General features: G+C 39.6%; 1 protein-coding gene across 4 annotated transcripts in view; it reads right to left on the minus strand.

Annotated features, from left to right (window-relative positions):
• Window positions 1-21,646, minus strand: part of LOC121520405 (SH3-containing GRB2-like protein 3-interacting protein 1) — a 40,352-nt gene that overhangs the window by 8,806 nt on the left and 9,900 nt on the right. Inside the window, exons 2-17 of one of the 4 annotated variants that reach the window (XM_041803836.1) lie at window positions 15,240-15,303; window positions 14,387-14,432; window positions 13,314-13,370; window positions 12,977-13,034; window positions 12,311-12,489; window positions 9,214-9,225; window positions 8,677-8,688; window positions 8,039-8,063; window positions 6,121-6,184; window positions 5,117-5,187; window positions 4,936-5,010; window positions 4,230-4,298; window positions 3,350-4,108; window positions 2,786-2,907; window positions 2,527-2,677; window positions 1,956-2,067 (exon numbers count right to left, since the gene is read on the minus strand). In XM_041803836.1, the coding sequence (XP_041659770.1) occupies window positions 1,956-2,067; window positions 2,527-2,677; window positions 2,786-2,907; window positions 3,350-4,108; window positions 4,230-4,298; window positions 4,936-5,010; window positions 5,117-5,187; window positions 6,121-6,184; window positions 8,039-8,063; window positions 8,677-8,688; window positions 9,214-9,225; window positions 12,311-12,489; window positions 12,977-13,034; window positions 13,314-13,370; window positions 14,387-14,432; window positions 15,240-15,303 (1,876 nt within the window). Of the gene's footprint in view, window positions 1-1,955; window positions 2,068-2,526; window positions 2,678-2,785; window positions 2,911-3,349; window positions 4,109-4,229; window positions 4,299-4,935; window positions 5,011-5,116; window positions 5,188-6,120; window positions 6,185-8,038; window positions 8,064-8,676; window positions 8,689-9,213; window positions 9,226-12,310; window positions 12,490-12,976; window positions 13,035-13,313; window positions 13,371-14,382; window positions 14,433-15,239; window positions 15,304-21,646 lie in introns of all 4 variants that reach the window. The other 3 variants (XM_041803835.1, XM_041803837.1, XM_041803838.1) reach the window with 3 other exon arrangements.

Here is a 21,646-nt window from a genome sequence, read left to right on the forward strand (position 1 = left end):
ACAGACAAGTCAAAGGCTGCTATCAGAGAAACTTGGGCTTAATAAAACCCCAGCAGTGCCACAGACTGACTGGCTTCATGTCATGTCTCATAGATGCAGCAATTAGTGCAAAAGGAGCTCCAACCAATTACTGAGTGCATAAATGAGCATAATTTTTCTGAAGGTCAACATTTCTGTATCATAAATCCTTTTATCTGACTGATGTTTTTTGATATCCCAATATTCTGAGATAATGGAGCATAAGATGAAAAGATCTGGACATACAGTTGAAACCAGAAGTTTACATACACTATATAAAAAGGCACATAAACTTTTTTTCTCACCGTCTAACATTAAATCAGATTAAACTTTTCCTGTTTTTGGTCAATTAGGATTACCAAAATTATTTCTATTTGCTAAATGCCAGAATAATGAGAGAGATCATTTTTTAGACAATTTTTTATTATTTTCTTGAGAGTCAGAAGTTTACATACACCAAGATTACTATGCCTTTAAACAATTTGGGAAAGCCCAGATGATGATGTCATGTCTTTGGAAGCCTCTGATAGGTTTATTGACAACATTTGAGTTAATTAGAGGCACACCTGTGGATGTATTTTAAGGCACACCTGAAACACACTGCTTCTTTGTGTAACATCATGGAAAAATCAAAAGAAATCAGCCAAGATATCAGGAAGAGAATTGTGGACTTGCACAAGTCTGGTTCATCCTTGGGTGCAATTTCCAGATGCCTGAAGGTGCCACGTTCATCTGTTCAAACAATTATACGCAAGTATAATTGTTTGTGACACCATGGGAATGTCCAGCCATCACACCGCTCAGGAAGTAGACGGGTTCTATGTCCCAGAGATGAACGTGCTTTGGTCTGAAAAGTGCATCTCAACCCAAGAACAAAAGCAAAAGACCTTGTGAAGATGCTGGCTGAAGCTGGTAAGAGTGTGTCATTATCAACAGTCAAACGAGTCCTGTACTGACATGGGCTGAAAGGCCACTCTCCCAGGAAGAAGCCATTACTCCAAAAGAAACATAAAAAAGCCAGATTACAGTTTGCAAATGCACACAGGGACAAAGACCTTAATTTTTGGAGACATGTTCTGGGGTCTGACAAAACTAAAATTGAACTTTTTGGCCATAATGACCATCGTTACATTTGGAGAAAAAAGGGGGAAGCTTGCAAGCCTGAGAACACCATCCCAACTGTGAAACATGGGGGTGGCAGCATCATGTTGTGGGGTTGTTTTGCTGCAGGAGGGACTGGTGCACTTCACAAAATAGATGGCATCATGAGGAAAGAACATTATGTGGAAATACTGAAGCAACATCTCAAGACATCAGCCAGGAAGTTAAAGCTTGGGCGCAAATGGGTTTTCCAAATGGACAATGACCCGAAGCATACTGCCAAACTGGTTACATAGTGGCTTAAGGATAACAAAGTCAATGTTTTGGAGTGGCCTTCACAAAGCCCTGATCTCAATCCCACTGAAAATTTATGGGCAGAGCTGAAAAGGCATGTGCGAGCAAGGCGGCCTACAAACTTGGCTCAGTTACACCAGTTCTGCCAGGAGGAATGGGCCAAAATTCCTGCAAACTATTGTGAGAAGCTTGTGGAAGCATATCCAAAACATTTGACCCAAGTCATACAGTTTAAAGGCAATGCTACCAAATACTAATGAAATGTATGTAAACTTCTGACTCTCAAGAAAATAATAAAAAATTGTCTAAAAAATGATATCTCTCATTATTCTGGCATTTAGCAAATAGAAATAATTTTGGTAATCCTAACTGACCAAAAACAGGAAAAGTTTAATCTGATTTAATGTTAGACGGTGAGAAAAAAAGTTTATGTGCCTTTTTATATAGTGTATGTAAACTTCTGGTTTCAACTGTAAGAGTGCATGCATGCAGTTTCAGGAGTGACAGGACTGACATTATAAAACAGGAAGTTGTGGGCTTACTTGCTGGGGTCTGCGCCTTTGAAGTAGGCGTTGATGGTTTCTGTGAAGGCTGCAGCCACTGGCAGAGTGTCCTGAGGTCCCATGGTGAGTGGACTAGGTCCTCTGGAGCATCCTGTGGAGAACACAAACGCTTTCAAAATCCAAAATTATACAGTATTGAAAGGCCAGGTCATTCATGATGTGCTCAAGTTTACAGCTTTGGGTTTTTACAGATGATAAGGGAGTGTTAACAAACAAAAGGGGGAACTTAAAACTCTACTACTAGTACACAGACTCTAAGTGAGTGAGCAGGACAAGGAACTAATTTTCTTAGGTTAAAAGGGGGATTTGGTGCTTTGGGTCCATGCACTGGTGGGACAACAGCGACAATCTGGCTCTACTCACCTTCAAAAGCTAAATAAAACCTGCCGTGGTCAAACCACACCAGAGGCAGTGAGGCCTCTGAGTGAGCAGAGACATGAGGAGGAGAGAATCATGGAGAGGGACAGACTGTGAGGAAGGACGCGATGAGGACAGACAACATGGACACACTGACAGAAGAGGAACATAAGGAGTAAAGAAAGAGGTGCACCTGTGGTGGGTGTGTTGAGCTCTTTCCCTAAGGTGGGAGTGGATGCCGTACTCTGCATGTTGATGGAGGAGATGGAGGAGGAGCTCTCTGCCCGGGCCAGTGGGGCAAAAGGTGGAGGGCTGCCTGACACCGGTGGACTGTAGGACCGTGACTGGAAACAGAATATAACAACGGGCAGTAAAAAAAATTATGAGTCTGCAGAGTAATCAAAGGAAGGCCAGGCTGAGAGTCAGATCAATGATGGATTCTTAATGTGTACCAGGTCTGTGATTGGTTTCCCCGGTGGCAGCTTTGGTCGTGATGAAGGTCGAGGAGGAGGAGGAGGGGGGACTGGACTGCCCCGAGACTGAGGAGTGGCAGGACGAGCTGGAGATGAGGGGCCTGCTGATACAATCAGAGTGTGGTTAGAAATGTTTTCTGATCACAGCAAGAGGGTTTTATCTGTGAAAACTTGTTTCAACGCTCATTACGACATAAAACATAAATATTATAGCTCATGAAAAGATGACTACAATAGCACATCCATATCTGCACTTGCATTACTTATGTTGGATCACAATCTAGCCACTAGGAATCAGTAAGAAACCATTTCACCTCAAACACACACATGATTTGTATCAATTAGTTTGATGGATGGACCTGAGTTTGAAAGTTTGCAAAGAAGAATGGCAGAAAATCTTGCAATCCAGGTGTGCAAAGCTTGTTAGGTGATATTCAAAAAGACTCAAGGCTGTAATTGCTGTCAGAGGTGCTTCAACTAAGTACTGAGACAAGGGTCTCAATACTTATGTCAATGTAATATTTCAGTTTTTTGAGTACTCACTGCCGCCTGAGCCGGGCCCCGGGGAAGACATGATGGACCTGTAGGTGGTAGGAGGAAGAGGAGGCGGTGTGCCCCTGAAGCTCGGCGTCAGCTCTCTGGGTGAACCCATAAAGTCAGGGATATCGTCTCTTAGGTAGCCTCCCTCTGGAGTCCTCTTTCCCCCCATGCTCCCCAGGACTAAAGGAGACGTCCCCCCTACCCGAGGAGACCTCCGCTCAGCTGGCAGAGGAGGCACGGGGCTGATGGGAGCCGGGGACGACGAGTACTCTGCAAACTGCAGAACCTCCTCATCGATGGCGTCCTCATCCAGGCACAGAGGAGGAGAGTAAGAGGGGGAGAAGTTGGGAGGAAGAGGAGGTGCCGGTTCATCGGGGGGAGGTCCGAGCACAATCGAAGGGGGCGAGTCCGGCGGTGAGAAAGGAGGCGGAGACCCTGGAGAAAATGGAGGAGGCGAAGGCGGGGGCTCATCTGGAGGCGGTCCTGGGGAGAGGCAGGGGGTTGAAGGGGTGGAGGATGGTGTGTCTGGAGGAGGGGAGTCTGGTGGAGGAGGGGGAGGGAGCTCATCAGGTGGGGGAGGTCTGTCGTCAGTGAAGGTGACCCATCGTGGAGACACGGTTTCCTCGCTGGTGCGGGGGCTGTCCGAGGGCCCAAACACATCGTCCAGATCAGGGGCTGGAGAGCCACGGTAGGAAGCGGGAGACAGGACATTCAGGTAGATGGGGGCAGAGCTACGAGCTGCTCTGCCATTGGGTAAATCAGCTGAAGAGCATATGAGGTAGAAATTATTAAGAAGGCACTCAAATCAATTAATTAATGAAACAAATGACTGATATAAGACATTTGTTTATCAATTGTTTCTTGTTTTTCAATTCAAACTTACAGATGAAGTCTGAAGGATAGCCATAATGACTTCTGGATGGAATGTTTTTAGGAGGGAGAGGAGGAGGAGCTGCAAAATGCATGACAATCAAAGCTATGTTAGTACAAAAACATCTTAATACTTTTCACACATGCACTACATTTCTGAGAAATTCCCTATAAATATGTAGTGAGCTGCATGAGATGCAAACAGTCAAATTTTCACTCCAACTTTATCTGGTATTTTTCCTGCAGGCCCTGCATCTCTGTGAAACAGCAGGTTAAAGTCTGGAAAATTCATAGAGCATGCATGGCTGATGCGATCATATTGCACATCTTGTGAATGATGGGTTTGTGCAAATGATGAAGCTGATTCATGCTCTTTTCTGCTTGCCAATATGTTTTTGTTTCAGTCTTATTTGTGATACTGTGTACCAACACATGTAGCATTGAAGTGAAGGCAAAAACTTTCATTATATCATCAGGCTCAGACGACATAGCTTCAGCCACAATCTTACAAACATTATGCAGGCAGCCTCCTTTTAATATCATGTTCTGCCGCTTTAGACTCCCTCCCATCCAACAAGAGGAATGCTTGGAGAGACATGTTTGAGTAACAATTTTTGGAAAATTTACCCTGCATGCCTGGAATTTTCTACACATTTTTTGGAGTTAAAATGTAAAAACAGCTAAACATCACATTTCCATTGAAGTCCAGTCTATCTCACCTCCTGTAGGGAAACTTCTGCTCAGCTGGGATTCTGCACGATGTCTCGAGTCTCCCCAAACATCTGTAGGGACCACTGTGATTGGACAAGCAAACAGAAAGAAAACATCTATGTTTACAGTGTGTATCACATGAAATACTTGATATAAGTTAATGTGCTGGATAACCAAACACAGACAAACCATCATATCTGGCATATTTGGTCTCTGAAGGCAGCCCGAAAAAGGCAGGAACATTTTGTGTGAGCCGCTCACTGAGAAAGGAGACACACAACAGTTAAAAATGTATTCTTTAAATCACAACTTAAACATTTTAAGCATTGTAGTGGTAATAATAACAAGGGGAGAACTGTGGTAAACGATGCTTATTTTCTTTTTTATTATCTTATTATGCTCGAAAATGCAGCCACCCACAAATGCAAGTTAAAGATGTATCATACAAAGAAGAAGCCAGAAATTTCACCGTCTTCTCTGGGCCAAAGCTCATTTGAAACGGACTGAGGAAAAATAGAAAACTGTTCTGTGGTTGGATGAATCAAAATTTGTAATTCTTTTTGGAAAACACTGACACAGAGTACTGCAGACTAAAGAGAGGAGGGACAATCCAGCTTGTTCTCAGTGCACAGTTCAAAAGCCTGCATCTCTGATGGTATGGAGTTGCATGAGTGCCTTTGGCATTGGCAGCTTACACGTCTGAAAAGGCACCATCAGTGCTGAAAAGTATACAGATGTTTGAGAGCAACATATGCCCTCATCCAGACAACATCTCTTTCAGGGAAGGTCTTGCATATTCCACATACAGCATCCATCCATTCAGCAACAAACTTCACAGGCATGTTTTGGGGACCTCTGAGACCAATATAAACTTGTCTTAAAGGGGTAAAATATGTCCCCTTTAATAATTAATCAACAAATAATAAATAAAGACAATTTCCCATGCTTAAAAATTGGATCTTTAAGTTATTTGCTGAACAAAGAGGGCTTTGGTAGCAAATAGTAAAACAAGCAGACTCAGAAAATGTTTAACATTTGTCAAAAAAAAAAACCCTCACAAACTGTTAATTGAATATGAAATTATGACCCCTTTTGTTTTGATTGACTACTCTATTGTTCCAACTGTATTATGGGCTAGTAAGGACCAACATTCAACTAAGGCACTGTCCAGTATTGCTAAATTAATGACAGACCTTGGCGTCTCTGGTGCAGGACTTGGTGTTGGTGTGGAGCGTCTGGGTCTGGCTATCTCTTCACCTGTGGGATAACAAAGAAAAAAAAGAAAACTCATCTGTTGCTCTGGTCCGCTTTTATGTCCTATCACAAAAAGCTTATTTTTAGCTTCTTGAGAAGTTTTGCTTCAGGGAGTGACACTGGTGTGTCAATGTGTTCAGCCTAAAATAGCTCAAAAGCTTTTGGATGGTTTTCCAGAAAAATCCAACAAAGACAAACACCAGACCACACCACAAACAACAGACATCACAATGACTTATAATCATTATTATAACCATAACTGTGTATTAAAGTCACTGGTAGGTCTGTTTATCAATTACTTTTTTATTTTATGACCATTTAGTGTCAATAACTGACTGATAATGTGCTAATATACTTAACCAAGAAAGGTGTTAACAATTTCTGCACAAAAAAGGCTTCTTAGCATTTTCATCAATGTTAGCATTAGGTCAAAGCCCTGCAAAACCACAGGATGGAACCACAGAGCATTCAGAAAAGTATTCACTTTGCTCAGATTTATGTTGCAGCCTGATGCTGCAATCATTTCAATTTTTCTCTAATTAATCTACACTCAGTACCCCATCACAAAGTAAAACCAGAATTTTAGATTTTTTTTGCAAGTTTATCAAAAAGAAAAACTGAAATATCACATTGATATAAGTATTCAGACCCTATGCAACAACACTTAGAATTCAGCCCCACCTGCGGTAGATGGAATTGATTGGATATGATTTGGAAAGGCACACACCTCTCTACAGAAGGTGTTACAGCCGACAATGATTATCAGAGCAAGAGCCAAGCCATGAGGTCAAAGGTACTGACCGCAGAGCTCAGAGGCAGGATTGTTGCAGGGCAGATTTGTGGAAGGCCACAAAATATTCTGCTGCATTGAAGGTTCAGTTGCCTCCATAATTCCCAAATGGAAGTACTTCAGCACAACCATGACTCTTCCAAGAGCTGGTCGCCTGGCCAAACTGAGCAATTCGACAGTAGGGCCTTAGTAAGAGAGGTGCCCAAGAACCCAATGGTCACTCTGACTGAGCTTCAGAGATCCTATGTGGAGATGGGACAAAGTTCCAGAAGGTCAACCATCACTGCAGCCCTCCACTGATCTGTGGCAAAGTTGCTAAACAGAAGCCTCTCCTCAGTGCAAATCATATGAAAGGCTGCTTTATGTTTGCAAAATAATCAAAGGACTCTCAGACTATGAGAAACAAAATTCTCTTGTTTGATGAAATCAAGATTGAACTGTTTGGTCTCAATTCTAAACGTTATGTCTGGAGGAAACCAGGCACAGCTTATCACCTGCCCAATACCATCTCAACAGAAAAACATGATGGTGGCAGCATCATGTTGTGGGGGTGTTTTTCAGCAGCATGGACTTAAAGACTGGTCAGGGTTGAGGGGAAGCTGAATGGAGCAAAGAACAGAGATATCCTTAAAGAAAACCAGTTCCACAGCATTCAGGACCTCAGACTGGGCTGAAGGTTCACACATGATGATGACCCTAAGCACACAGCCAAGACAACATAGGAGTGGCTTAGGGACAACTCTGTGAAATGTCCTAGTGTGACCCAGCCAGGGCACTAACTCGAACCCAATCGACCCTATCTCTAGAAAGACCTGAAAATGGCTGTCCACTAACAGTCCCTATCTAACCTGACTGAGCTGGAAATTTGCCAAATTTCAAAAATTCAGTTTTCACTTTGTAATGGGTACTGAGTATAGATCAATGAGAGACTAAATGAATTTAAACAATTGTGGTATCAGGCTGCAACACAGCAAAATTAAAAAAGTGATGGGGGTCTCAGTACTTTCTGAATGCATGTGTATAGGAGGAAAGATAAGACTAAAGATATGTTATTTTGGTTTACTCACATGATAAATTCCTTTTTATCTGCCCCTGTGAAAGAAAGAACCAGCAAAAACCACAAATTGAGGATATGGACAGTCTGGTGTTAACATGAATACCACAAACAACTAAAAGGCATAAAATCTAAACATTTGATTTTACTCAATTTGCCTGCAATAACTGTTCAATTTTGCTAGATACGGAACAAACAACCAAAAACAGCTTGTTATCACAGAAAAACCTGTATTATAATACAACAGCATAAATAAGTTGAAAACTCAGTTATTTGTTATAACAAGAACAATGTTATTTTTTTATTATTTATTTGTATTATTATCATTTTTTGCTCTAAAATAACAAAAAGGCTGTAGACAAAGAGAAACTTCATAGAAACAGCATGTGTTATCTTCTTAAATCATTTAAGGCTGAGCAAATTCCTAAAATGAAAATGTGCTGCATCAAAAATATACAAACCCTATTCACAAAATTCTAAACATATTTTTCTTTTGTTTTAACCTTTTGATATATAAATTATACTGTTAAATGTTCATGTATCCCCTTTGCTTTCTTTAGTGGATATCTTGAGAAAAAGTTTAGACAGCAGAAAATAAAAAACTCCAGCTGCCATCTTTGAAGCAGCCAGCAGAGGGCGTAAGAGACTCACCGGGCTGCGTCTCTGAGACCAGCAAAAAGGAAGAGAGAACAGACCTGGGTCAGAGAGTGAGTGACAAATCAGTCAAATGGACACCAACTAAAAAAAAACTGCACACACCGCACCTCTTTACTTGCACTGCAAAGCCATAATAATGCAACATGAGCCATAACACCCCAAAGATCACAGCATCAACTCACAACCGACACGCACAGAGCTGCAGCACCAACCAAGCTCCTCAGATACCAAATTAACAGGTTCAGCGCTGTTTGTGTGTTATGTTTACTGTGCATTATGTTACACTGAAACTTTGCCAGACAGGTACAAGTAAAGATAGCAGAAAAATAAATTAACAAAAGGAAGTGAGGACTGTTAAGGTCTAAAAACAGACAGGGACACTGAAGGTGAGATAAAAACTGCATGCAGGAAACAGAGTGAAGCCAGAAAGACAGTTTAAGTATTAAAGGAACATTTTATCAAGCATTTTCAATGAGCTCCATGCAATGCAGGTGATGTTTACAGGTACACAGACATAAAAATGAGGCTTACCGGACTTCTCCTCTGCAGGGGGGATAAAAGATAAGTGTGAAAAAGACAAAAAGAGAGAATCCGTAAGAAGAAGTAATTAAACAGCTATAAAAACAAGAACAAGTCAGACCATAGCACATTCATTCACCAACTATTATTAGGAGAAAAATGTTTTGACATGGAATTAAAAGGGAAAAAAATGAGTTTTTTCCTTTTATTCTAAAGACTTAACATAGAGAGACGTAACTGAAAACAGCAGCCAAAATTAACACTGCAGCCTTTTGAATGGTTTCTCTTTGTAATCCTGGATGGTTTCTAAGATCACTAGGGTGGTGGGAAAGGGACCTGTGTGGTCATACTGCTACAAGAGAGGCTAGCAATGTCTGTGCCTCTCATAACAGCATGAAAGGAAGCAACTCCATAGTAAAATACATATGTAGTTGATTCAATGTCATTGCAATCCCTGCTGATGTAATGGGCAGGTGGCCAAATACTTTTTTCCATATTGTGTACTTGTGTGCTAGTGTGTCAGCATGACTTTTAACTCTCCTGATGTGATTTTATACCAGTTCAAGGTCCCATCGGCACATTTCCTGCTTTTTTGTGCAGGAAACCATGGCTACTAAAACTATAATAATTATTTTGTTAGCGTTGGAACTGATGAATATTGAGCAGCAGTTAATCGGACAGCAGTTATTGCAAAGAAGAAAAGAGAGGAGATATTGGGGGAGACTGAAAGTACAGGTACTGAATCACTAGAGGCAGAGTACTGAATGTTTTACACTCATTCAGCAAATGAGACACATGAATGAGGAAACGCACTTCTGATATTTACAGCAAGTACATTTGACTAGTTGTTTTGTCATATGCAGCCATTTATCTCACACCAGATTACACAAAATATGCCTGTACAAAAGGAAAGGCCACCCTTAAGAGGAAGTAAAAGGGAGAGCTGCCTGGGGCCCAGTCCAGTCAAATGGGGTGGAGGTCTGGAAAATTATGGTCCATTAAAGTTAATCTTTGATTTCATATTTAACCTGAATACTAAACATTCTTGACAAAGAATCAAAACAAGTTTTTAAAGAGTGGCACATTTGATGAGAAAGGCAAAAAGCGGTGTAAGTGGGGAAAATAGGCAAAAAGTGGCAACAATGAATTAAAACTGGCAAAAATGGAATAACAGTTGCAAAACAGGACTGAGAAAGGCTAAAATAAGGAGGAAAAAATGCTGAAAAGCAGTGAAAAAGGGCCAAGAAGTTTTTAAAAAGTTACAACAATGGATTAAAAGTGCTAAAGATAGTTAACAGTGGCAAAAATGGGCAGAAAAGGGCAATAGTGGCTTAAATGGGTGGGGAAAAGGTGAAAGGGGGTAAAAATTAGCAAAAATGGGTTAAACATAGCAGAAATTCATAATCAATGGCAAAAAGGCAGCAAAAATGTGGCAAAATGGGCAGAAACAGTGATGAAAAAGTGGCATAAATAAGCCATTCGAACATCAAAACCCAGTAATAGCATTAGGGGTGGGCAAAAATATAGATTAATCGATGCATCGCAATATTTCCTCCCCCAATTCAATATCGATTTAGCAAATCCTCTGAATCGATTCACCTCCTGGCCAGTGGGGGTCACTGTGCGTTGTATGGACGGAGGCCTCACTCAACCAAACAACAACCAACCATAACCATGTTATGTGAGGTTTATCACAATTTCCAAGAGGACAGAAATATTAATTAAGTTTACATGCACTTTACTTTTTCAGTGTTTATACAGAACTGTCATGTTTTTTACTTTTGTACTCCTTATGCACAAATAAGTTATTATTGTGCAAATTTTTATTTTCAGATGTTTTATTACTCAAAAATGTGAGGCGACTTACCAAATATGTTCACATGGGCGTGAAAATAATTATTTAAAAATTGTCAACAGGTTATTTATGTATTTCTACTTCTTATTGAATCAACATTGAAGCATTTCAATCAATATCAAATCGAATTGATATCGAATTGAATCGCAACCTAAAGAATCGAAATCGAAATGAATCGTGAGGTTCTTAACAATACCCAGCCCTAAATAGCATGACACACTTTTCAGCTCCACAATGAAGTAACTCTAAGCCAGGACAAATGCTAGCAATGCTACTGATCCTGCAAGCACACACTGACACCATCAAAAAAAATCACTACTAGGGAGAACCCATTCACTTGGTTTTTCAGGGACCAAGCCAATTCACCAGTCAACAGAAATGTCACTATGTATCAAAATGACGCAGGCCAATCACAAGGCTTGTGGTCAGCTTTGTTTCAACGCGTAGTACCATTTTTGAGGAGGTACATGTTAGCTATATGCATAGGCCTCTGTGTAAGGTTCAGGACTATACAGACTTATAGTCTTTACTCAAAGCACCAATCAGGCTCCAGCATACAGAAGCGCTGACACTAATCAAAAAATGTAATCTCAGTTTTATTTGCCAAACATAAAAATTCTTTTCTGGTTGTTATTAACAGTCCTTGTTACTGTGATAGTTTGGGCCACACCATGCTGACATTATCCAAACTAATGACATAGATAAAGCCTACTTCAATGTTTGTTTGTTTGTTTGTTTGCAACTCTAGGAATATAAGATAAATAAGAGGGGATCTGAGAGAACAACTTAACTCACTCTTTGTCTTTTAAAAAATGGAGTGAGTGTATGGACATGTCTGCTTAGACGTTCTACAGGACCGCCTTTTCAGAATGATTAAAGTTTTGGCATTCTGTACTTCTTTCTAATTTCAGTTTCTGAATTACAGATTTATTTGTGTGCACACTGCTCTGCAGTTTCATGCCTTTTCATGAGCATTGGAGTGATGTTTATCTGTGCAACAAAGGAACAACTGATATCAGCCTTAACTTTTAAAGATGCTGCAGTGATGAATGTAAGAACATATCCACTGACAATTTTGCTGTTTAGGGCACTTCCATGAATCTGATCTGGACTTTTCTTACACTGTCTAAAAAAAAAGATTAAAAAAAAAAGTGTGAATATGATGCTGAATGACGTCCATGGTGTAGGTGTGTGTGTCAATTTTGCCTTTCAGTCAGGTGAAAATGAAAAAGAGAGAGGATCAGCAGCCCTCACCAGAGACGGAGATAGCGCCAGGCCTCCCACTGAGGCTTTCAGTTCATCCATAGATGGAGGGACACACTTGGCGCTGTCCGACACCAAAGGTTTGATCTTGATATTGAACTTTTTCTTGCTGTCATCGTCGTCGTCCTCAGAGTCACTGGAGGAGAAAAACTGCTTTCCTTTAGATGCTGGTGAAGGCTGGTCAAGGAAAATGTAATTTCTACAACATTTAGAGGTCACATATCACATTAACATTTACACATTCTGTCTTAATAACCCACTGCAGAACTCTGAAGGCATTAGATAAGGTTGCAACACATATTAATGAAGTTCTGAGGTATCTCCCTGAATCCATCACAAACATACACCTGCTGACACCTCAGGAGCTAAAACTTAAAACACCAGAGACCTGGGGTCAGCTGTTAATGAGAACCGTGGCTCAGTGACAAAAAAGAAAGCCCCGAGTAATGCAGCTCAGTCCAGTAGCTGCCTTTAAACTCTATCTGCCACTGCATGGACACACACGATAAACAGAGAGAGGGACTATCGATTCAGACCATTTAATGCTGAGAAACACTCATCCTATAAGTCACTCAGCCAAACAGGTCAATAGTTTTTCTGGAGAAGAGTCCCAGGACTGCTTCTGCTGCTGCTTCCCCTCCTCAGTAAAAAGGATATCATCTGTCTCATCTCCAGGCCGGAGGCTGAAACCCTCCTCATCCACATCAGGACACTCCTGCAGGAGAGAGAAGACAGTGTGACCGTCATGTTCAGTCCATCACACACTCCAGTAACAACGCTGAATTCCTTCCTCTGCATGAAAATGTGGATCAGATTTCACAGATGGCTCGTCTGAGACGTTCAGCTTCACGCTGACTCATCGAACATGCAGCCATCACTCTCTCTACAGTGTTTACGCAGTTATTTTAAACTGAGTGATACATGCTACTGAGTACCACATGGTATTTAACAATAAAGCTGCAAAGTTGTAAACTGAAAGACTGGTAAAACTCACATATCTGTCCCAGTCGATCTCTCCATAAAACCCGTTTGGTGCTCCATTTGCCTTTTTCTGTCAACAAAATATACAAAACAGCCAATAAGAGAGCACCGTAAAGCCAAAAGCAGGTTGAGTCCATATTCAAATATCACTAGCAGCCATTATTATGTATAAATCAATGCTGAACAAATAGCAGAATCTAGAAGTTTCGGCAGCTGTTTTTCCTTCAAAAATTGCTGTTAAGGAAGAACAATCTTCTTATGTGTTTCATGTTTGCACACTTACTCAAACACTTGTCTGTAAGGACTTCCTAAGCAGGTTTAATTTTCTGAGTATTTTCACCTCATTTTGAGTCATTTCGAAGGTTGTTTGCCCTGCAGTGGCTGCAGGCTGCACTTTTTTAGGGCCATAATTTGTAATCACAACCTCTTAAAGAAAGAAAGATTGAAATGAAAAGATGTGTTCCCTTTAACTGGCTTAGTAGTAGCTGGCACAGTGCCGTGGCATACACACTTATGCAAATAATACATGAAGGGCAGCTGTAGGAGAAGATGGAACACAAAAGCATCATCACTGATTAATGATCCTATTTTGAATTGCACTGAAAATTTTTGCAATGAATTGGAAAATAAACACATCACACTCAGTGTGCCAAGTTTCCATGCATAACTTTTTTTAATCAGATTACAGATCTGGAAAACACATCTGGAAAAAAAGGTGAACAAAGACCCTTTCAGACACACTGTGAATCATTGTCTAGAAAATTAACGCAGTCTCTTTCTGCAGCATCCTGTGAACCGCCTCATCTGATAACTACTCCCTGATGGGGTTTTCAGGCACTAAAATTTACCAAACAGAAGAAGTCAGTCTTATTCCTTCTAGTTTGGTTTTCTTTTGTTGATCATACAGAGGCATCGGTATTAATTTCAGTCCATTTCATCACCAGATCACAATTCCTTACAGGGGCTCTAAGTTCAAATCATCAGTCAACACCTCTGTGCCTCTGCACCTGGGTGATTTCTTTTGTTAGACAGAAGTACATCTTCAAAAAATCTCATTTTCACTAATGATCCAAAAAGGATACATACGCTGCCTTTCTTTCCGCTTCCACTTCCTTCTTTGTCAGGTGAACTCCTGTTTGAAGTAAAGACAAACAAAAGTCATAAGACATGATGCAATGCTTGATCATTCATCACATAAGCTGGGATTTATTTGGAAACAGAAGATACTAAGGCCACTTCAAAACCTGGATTTTTGTACTGAGGCCTTTTTAAAATGTAATTTTCTTTGAAAATGCATGATTTGGAAAAAACTTTTCTTGAGTTAAACCAAAGCGTTAAAGGTTAATGTATTTCCTTGGTATTCAGGTATTCTCTGTTCTTGAACTTTCCCATATCCTGCCATGATGCAACAATAAATTACAATATATCTTATCAGGTTCTAAAATGATGAAGACAATTTAATTTTCTTCAAAGTGCTTCACAAATAATCCCAGATATAAGGAGATAAATTTTAAAATCGACAGAGAATAAAAACTATGAAAAAACAATAATTATCTGACAATGCACTACCACAAAATAGCTCTTCAACTCTGAAGTTAGAGGAGGAATAATTAAACTGTATCTGTATGAAGAAATACAAATCTGAACAATTTCATTTGCCCTGCCCCCCCCCCCCCCCCAAAAAAAACACTGAATTAGTGTGTTTGAGTGAGAACAAAAACAACAGGTATTCAAGAACAGTGCCTAAAAAGAGCTGTTAAAAATGAGCAAATCTATGAATGAGACAATTAATTCACTACCAACTTTTCAGAATTTGTTGCTTGAGGCTAGATACAAAATGTGATCAGTGCTTTTAGAGTATGTGGATTAAATAAGTAATAAAATCTTTTCATATTGTTAAACTTGTGAAGCTGGTAAAAAATAAAGTACTGAGTCTTACGTTGTGTCTGTATCCTTGTCTTTCTTCCGTAAGCCCAGGGCCCTTCTTGTTCGATTTTTCAGTCCTGGTTCACAGAGGAAGAGACAGAGAGAGAAAAAAAAACATCATGAAGAATTAATTTTACATCTCACAGCCAAATATAAAGTCATCTGTCATTAAAATGAACTTGAGTAGAGCAAATAATAGAGAGGCTGATGCACACTAATTGAAGAAAGAAACACAGGAAACACAGTGACCTCAATAACTTCATTTAAATTAATACATCTATTCGAGACACAAACATCCTGCCATCTGGAGAGAGCCTGAATGTAAAATGAAGCAGCATGGACTCAATCCCCTTAAGTGTCCCCTCTATGAGTGAATAAACTGAAGAGAAAACGTGATCACACGTTGATCAATGAGTCCACTACATTAGTGAGATCTGCAGGAGAATGAGGAGAGATCTCATACAGGAGCCAGGAGGCCAAACTGAGCCAGCACCCTGCAGCAGTGATGGCTGGCACCGAGTAGATCTAATCAGAATGACTGAGGACACACTTCAATGTGTGAGAGCTTCAAGAACTCTGCAGAAGTGAGTACAATTTAGGTTAATACTTAATATGCATTTTTATTTCTACTTTGTGTCATTACTGAATGGCATCACAAATGAAACAACATAAACACTGGAAAATAATTGGTGAGAGGTTCAATAGATTAACGCAAAAGTCAAGAAATATGTTGGTAGGTTGGTAGGTAAGGAGGGAGGGAGGGACAACCTCGCAATTGAGAGAGGATGCCACAGAAAAAGCTGGATCCCTGGAGAGGACAGACTGTGCACCCACAGCAGCCAACAAACAGGGAGTGGAAACAGAGCTGAACTTTCTAACCACCTGTTTTTAAACAAGGACATCAGAGACTCCCATATCTGCTGGGAGCCTCTAACACCACACCACCACCATGAACACAACTGTCTGCACAATTAAAAAAATACCATAGAATTTCTACATTTTCTTTCCATAATTTTGAAGTTAAACCCAAATTTTGATATCATTCATAATACTTATTTTTCTGTCATTAATATTATTTGTACAATTCCTTGGCAATAAAACTGATGATGTTTCACAGCCATAAAGCCAATATCTTTGTAATATTGAAATTAGTTTAATGATCTGAAACATTCAAGTGTGACGGACATGCAAAAAATTTGAATACTTTTCACAACACTGTGATTATACCTATCCCACATTAGTAATAGGGTGTTGGCATGCTAAAACACTGACTATTAACATTAGTTAAGAGCTAGCATGTTATCACATTGAATATTTACAGTGTTGATTAGTCAGGAAAGTCTGCATGCTATCCTACCATATATTTACAGTGTTGACTAGGGGAGCATTAGCATGCTATCACACTGATTATTTCATGTTTGCTAGATAATTTTGGAGCTTTACCATAGTGCGCTGTATAGTTACAGTTGTGAACAAATTTGTTTTAAGTAAGTACGCCTACATACTGAACCCTGGCCATGTTCTCCCGATAAGCTTAGAGTGTTAGCGTGCTAACAACGTGTAAGCATGTTAACAATGCTCACTGAACATTCAAAATGTTTAAGGGAAGAAAGATTAGTTAAGAGAGTCAGCATGCTATTCTACCAGATACTTAGAGTGTTCACTGGAGGAGCATTAGCATGCTATCACACTGAATTTTTACATGTTTGCTGGATAATTTAGGAACATTAGCATAGTGCGCTGAATAGCTACAATTTTGATTAAATTTATTTACTGAAGCATGCCTAACATGACAAACCTTGACCATGTAGCTTATTGTGTTAGCATGCTAAAAACCTGAATACTTACTAGGTTCATATCAGTTAAGAGTGTTAGCATCGTCCCCTGAACATTCAAAATGTTTACCAGATTAATATGGAGCATTTACATGCTAACATGCTTAATTTTCACCAAGCTCAACAAATTAGCTGGTGAGTTTTAGCATACCATGTCAATAACTGCTTATCAGCAATAAGCCGAAAAGAAAAAAAAAAAACTTTGTCCATCTTGTACTGCTAACATACCTGATACTAGAAACTGAATGGCATTTGATACTGAGTTAAGAACAGACATATAACTGTAGACATCTCTGTCTGACTTGTTACCCAACAGCAAACTCATACTCGCCAAGCTACAAAAGAAATCAGTGAAGCTGCATTAATCCCATATTTCTCTTTTTTGTGTTGGCTGTGTTGTGAAACATGTTTTTTTTCTCCCCAAAATAGACAGCTGACAGGTTTGCATAACAGTTTTTCAGAAGACAAGACAGGCACAGTAGATAGTCACATCCATACAAGGACACATGTGATGGACAGTTGGGTGGATGAACATTTTGTACTATTCAGAGGCAGCTCGGTTTGTTTTCATCTTTGTTCCACGTCTCTTTTTGTTTTATGGAAGATGAGTTTTAAACAGGAAGTTGTGTCTTAAACTGACTTTTGAATTGTTTCAGTGTCTCACAATGACACTGAATATGACAAGTTATTTTGAAATGAAAACTGAGTCACAGATTTGATGAAATGGACATCAAAATCTGGATAAAAGAAAACACTAATGAATACTCTGAATGTAGAGGCTCTTTTCTGCACTGGCCTGGTGCTCAGCACATTCACATGGGGAGGAAGCTCTCAGGGTACTGAAGGACATGTCAGGGCCTGTGATGTATGAGTAGCTCGCTGTGCAGCTCAATAGCACAGATTATTCCAGCATCATGGCTCTTCATCAGAGGAAGCAGCACTGAACAGCAAGTGCTCCATTCAGTCCAAATCTGCATGTGTCTTATTGTGTGATGAAAATTAAAGACAGGAGACATGATCATGGTGGTAATACGTATGTAACAAACTTGCAGAGCAATATGACACTCGCAAGCATCTGTCACATTGTGCATCAAACAGGACTGTTTACTTTTAAAAACCGTTTACATTTGCCTGAGGAGAAGTTAGAACAAAAATGATCATGATTAAAGTTTTAAACTGTTGATTTGTAAAGATTCAGTAATTTTCTCCAGGACAACAGAAAATTAAATTATTTTTGGACCTTGGACTGTAACATGGACATATTTTCACTGTGTTAAGCCATTAGTTTCTGAAGTAGGATTTTGAAGCCATACGATGGCAGTCTCCATACTTAAACTACTACTGGCACAGATGGGGAATTACGGTAGGCCTTTAGCCTTCTGGCAAGCACCTCCAACTCTCTCGCCTATGAACAACTCAGCTCACCCCAGTCATTCAAATCATGCAGAACTCTGTGAGGTAAAGAGAGCTGATGACCAGCGTTTGCATACTATCAAATTTCAGTATCATTGTGGTACCGGTACGAACACTTCCAGTACCTGCTTTATCAAATAGCAAGACATATTTTAGTGCTTCACTTTGGTACCTCACCACCACAACCCTTGCCACTCAAAAGGAGAGGGATGCTATGTGAAAAGTAACACCAGTTTCCTTTTTTTTATATGTTCTACTGATATCTTATTTCTGAATCATTTACAAAACTGAGACAGATTCATTCAGCCAACTTATAACACATTTTTTCTCTTAAAAGCTAATTCAGGCACTGTTAAGGCACTAGCACTTTTTAAAAAGTAAAAAAATTGTGCCATTATTTACGTCACTTTGCAAAGATTTATAGACCTTTCTTCAGGTCTCAGTCAAACTTTTTTGCACATGCTATTTTAATTTTCAAACCAACAGGTTACACATGATATGTATCAATTTAAGATCTAAATCTCTACCTTCCTCATAATAGGTGCATGCTGTGTTCTTTTGTACCTGTATATTTCTTAAACTTTTATTGTAAAAAGGATTTTTTTCTTGACATCCCTACAATAAGTTAAACCACCACTGTTTTACTGACAAATAGCCAGTAAAATTTGCTTTTTCACTTCTGCATTGGCTTCATATTTGCTTAACAGAGGTTGGATACATTACTGCTAAACATTTGGCCATGGCGCTTAGTTCACATTTAACCCTGCTAAATGCAGAATAAATGCTATAAATAATTTCTGACCATCCTTTAGTCAAGCGTAGCATAATGCACAGAAATAAGGGAAGTTTCCATATTAACTTTAAAACTCCTGTGGAGTTTCAGCCAGTTATGAAACAGACTGAATTAATACTGATTGTGTTATCCCTGACTTAAAAAGGTAAAACAGACAATAACTGACAAGATTGACTGTACTTTGATCATTGCCTTGTGGTAACCTTTATTGCCTGAAATGCTCATTAGGGCAGGTGTCATACAAAGTCATGAACTTCACATCGCAGAACCAGTCTTTATTAACACTTTTCATGGCAAAGACAGTGATTGGCATGTTTGACTCTTACAGGAAAACAGGATGAGATTTATTGTTACATTTTATTTTATATATGTATAGGGCAAAATCAGTTAAAGGGGACATAGCTCAGCTGCCAGCTGAGAGGAGGATCAGGAGAGCCACCTCTGGAGTCAAACAGCTCAGTAAAATTTAAAGCTACAGATACAGAAACAGCTCGTTCTGAGCAGCGCTGAAACAGAGGGTTTTTTAGACATGCAAAAATCCAATAGTGGAGTATTTTTTCAGCAACAGACTTCACAGGCATGTTTTGGGGGACCTCTGAGACCAATATAAGCTTGTCTTCTCTTTAAGAAATAAGAGGGACTATGTTGCCCACAGGCGGCACCAAAATTGGCCCAAACTAAAAGGTTCTGACAGAAGCTTCAACTTGCAGTTCTATTGTTTGGGCTTTTATCACTTTGTTCATGTAACAAGTTGCCCTTCCTTGGGCTAAAATGGTTCATAATTGATTTTTCTGCCCTTACCTAGCCATTGAGCCATTCACAACTAACAGGGACTCTACATGACTGTTTGGGCTCCAACCACCTTGCAGTTGCATATACCTTTGCTTTACATCGACATCCATTTGACACTAAGGTTGTCACAATCCTAAGAAATGTATTTGATGACCTTTGAAAATGAACAGAAGTTTTTGATTAAAAAAGTACAACTAAAGATCCGCTTTTTTTTAAACCATTGGTATTATCAATCATGAAAAAAATCTAAGGTTGTATCATTTTCACACATGGTACTAAAAAGTATCAGTGCCATGCAAATCAATCTTGCCAGCCTTCTTTAAAAGCATCCAGCTTTCTAACTTTGGATTACAAAAACTCTAAACTCAAATTCCATTAGATTTCCCCCACCTAGATCTCATGTCCTGATCATGCTTTCCACTGTATTATCTGGTGTCTTTCATCATCAGTTGGAGTTTACAGCTGTACGTAAAGACTATAAATACAAATGTAGCTCCAAGATAAATTTTGTAAGCAAATCTTGACTCTAGACTTTCAGTTAGACTATTATTTCTAAGGTCAAGAACAAGCCTCCATCTCTCTGACTGTGTGTCCTTAAGGTTTGTTTGTCCTACAAGCACAGCTTATTAAGGTCACTCTTTTCAGCAGAGGACTCTCAGATCTCTGGTGATGGAGTTTATGAGTAAGCCAAAGATGCATGTTCAGAGACGGTTTATTCTGTCAGCGCTTCTAAGGACTGTCCCATGGTTTTCTGTGATTTTCTGATGCAGTCATTTATTCATGAGTTTCAGTCCAGCGTAGGTGTGAAAAATAGACGCTAAATTCTGCCAAAGGATTGTTGTCTACCAAATGACAAAGGCCTCTATTACTATGATAGAAAGGGGGGATGACATAAAAGAAAGAAAGGGACAATGACACCAAAGTGGGGAGGAGCTACCAATGAATTTGTTGCTGCTTTGACACTTATTTCAACTTCAGCTGATTTTTAAAGTAGAATAACTTAGAATTGTGAAAGCTTCCCATTGGCTTCCAATTATGAGATGCACTGAATGTAAGATACTGAGCCAATACCAGTGGGCCCTGGACAGAGGAAGTATTAGTGTTGACTATCTGTTAAATTAAGAAGAGCTCACAAACACTGTAACTTTCAAAGACCAGACAGAAAGAGGTCTCTTTGTACACAGGCAGCCTTGATGCTAGATTGAAAATGCTGTTTTAAGTTCATAAAATGATTTACAGGTATTACTGAAATTTGAAGCTTTCTAGGCTCTACTTGTACAACATGTGCACTGCACTGATCACTCCAGGGAATATGTGGATAAGAGTATTTATTTAGCACTGGCAGCCATGTCCCTTTTGCTGTCCAGACTGGGTCAGGACCGACTTTGTGACATCAGATGCAAAAGGTCAGTATGATCTGTGAAATATCACTGGAATATGTCTGACAAACTGCATATGGCTGATCTTTGTCAGGGAGTGTAAGACTTTCTCAATGTTGACATTTTCATTTACTTCTAAATTTAATGATTTGATGTAAATGGTAAACACTTGATGCTTTTTCTCTGTAAAGTTTCAGGTTCTGGCTGA

Source organism: Cheilinus undulatus, linkage group 13, assembly GCF_018320785.1.
Source record: "Cheilinus undulatus linkage group 13, ASM1832078v1, whole genome shotgun sequence".
NCBI lineage: Eukaryota > Metazoa > Chordata > Actinopteri > Labriformes > Labridae > Cheilinus > Cheilinus undulatus.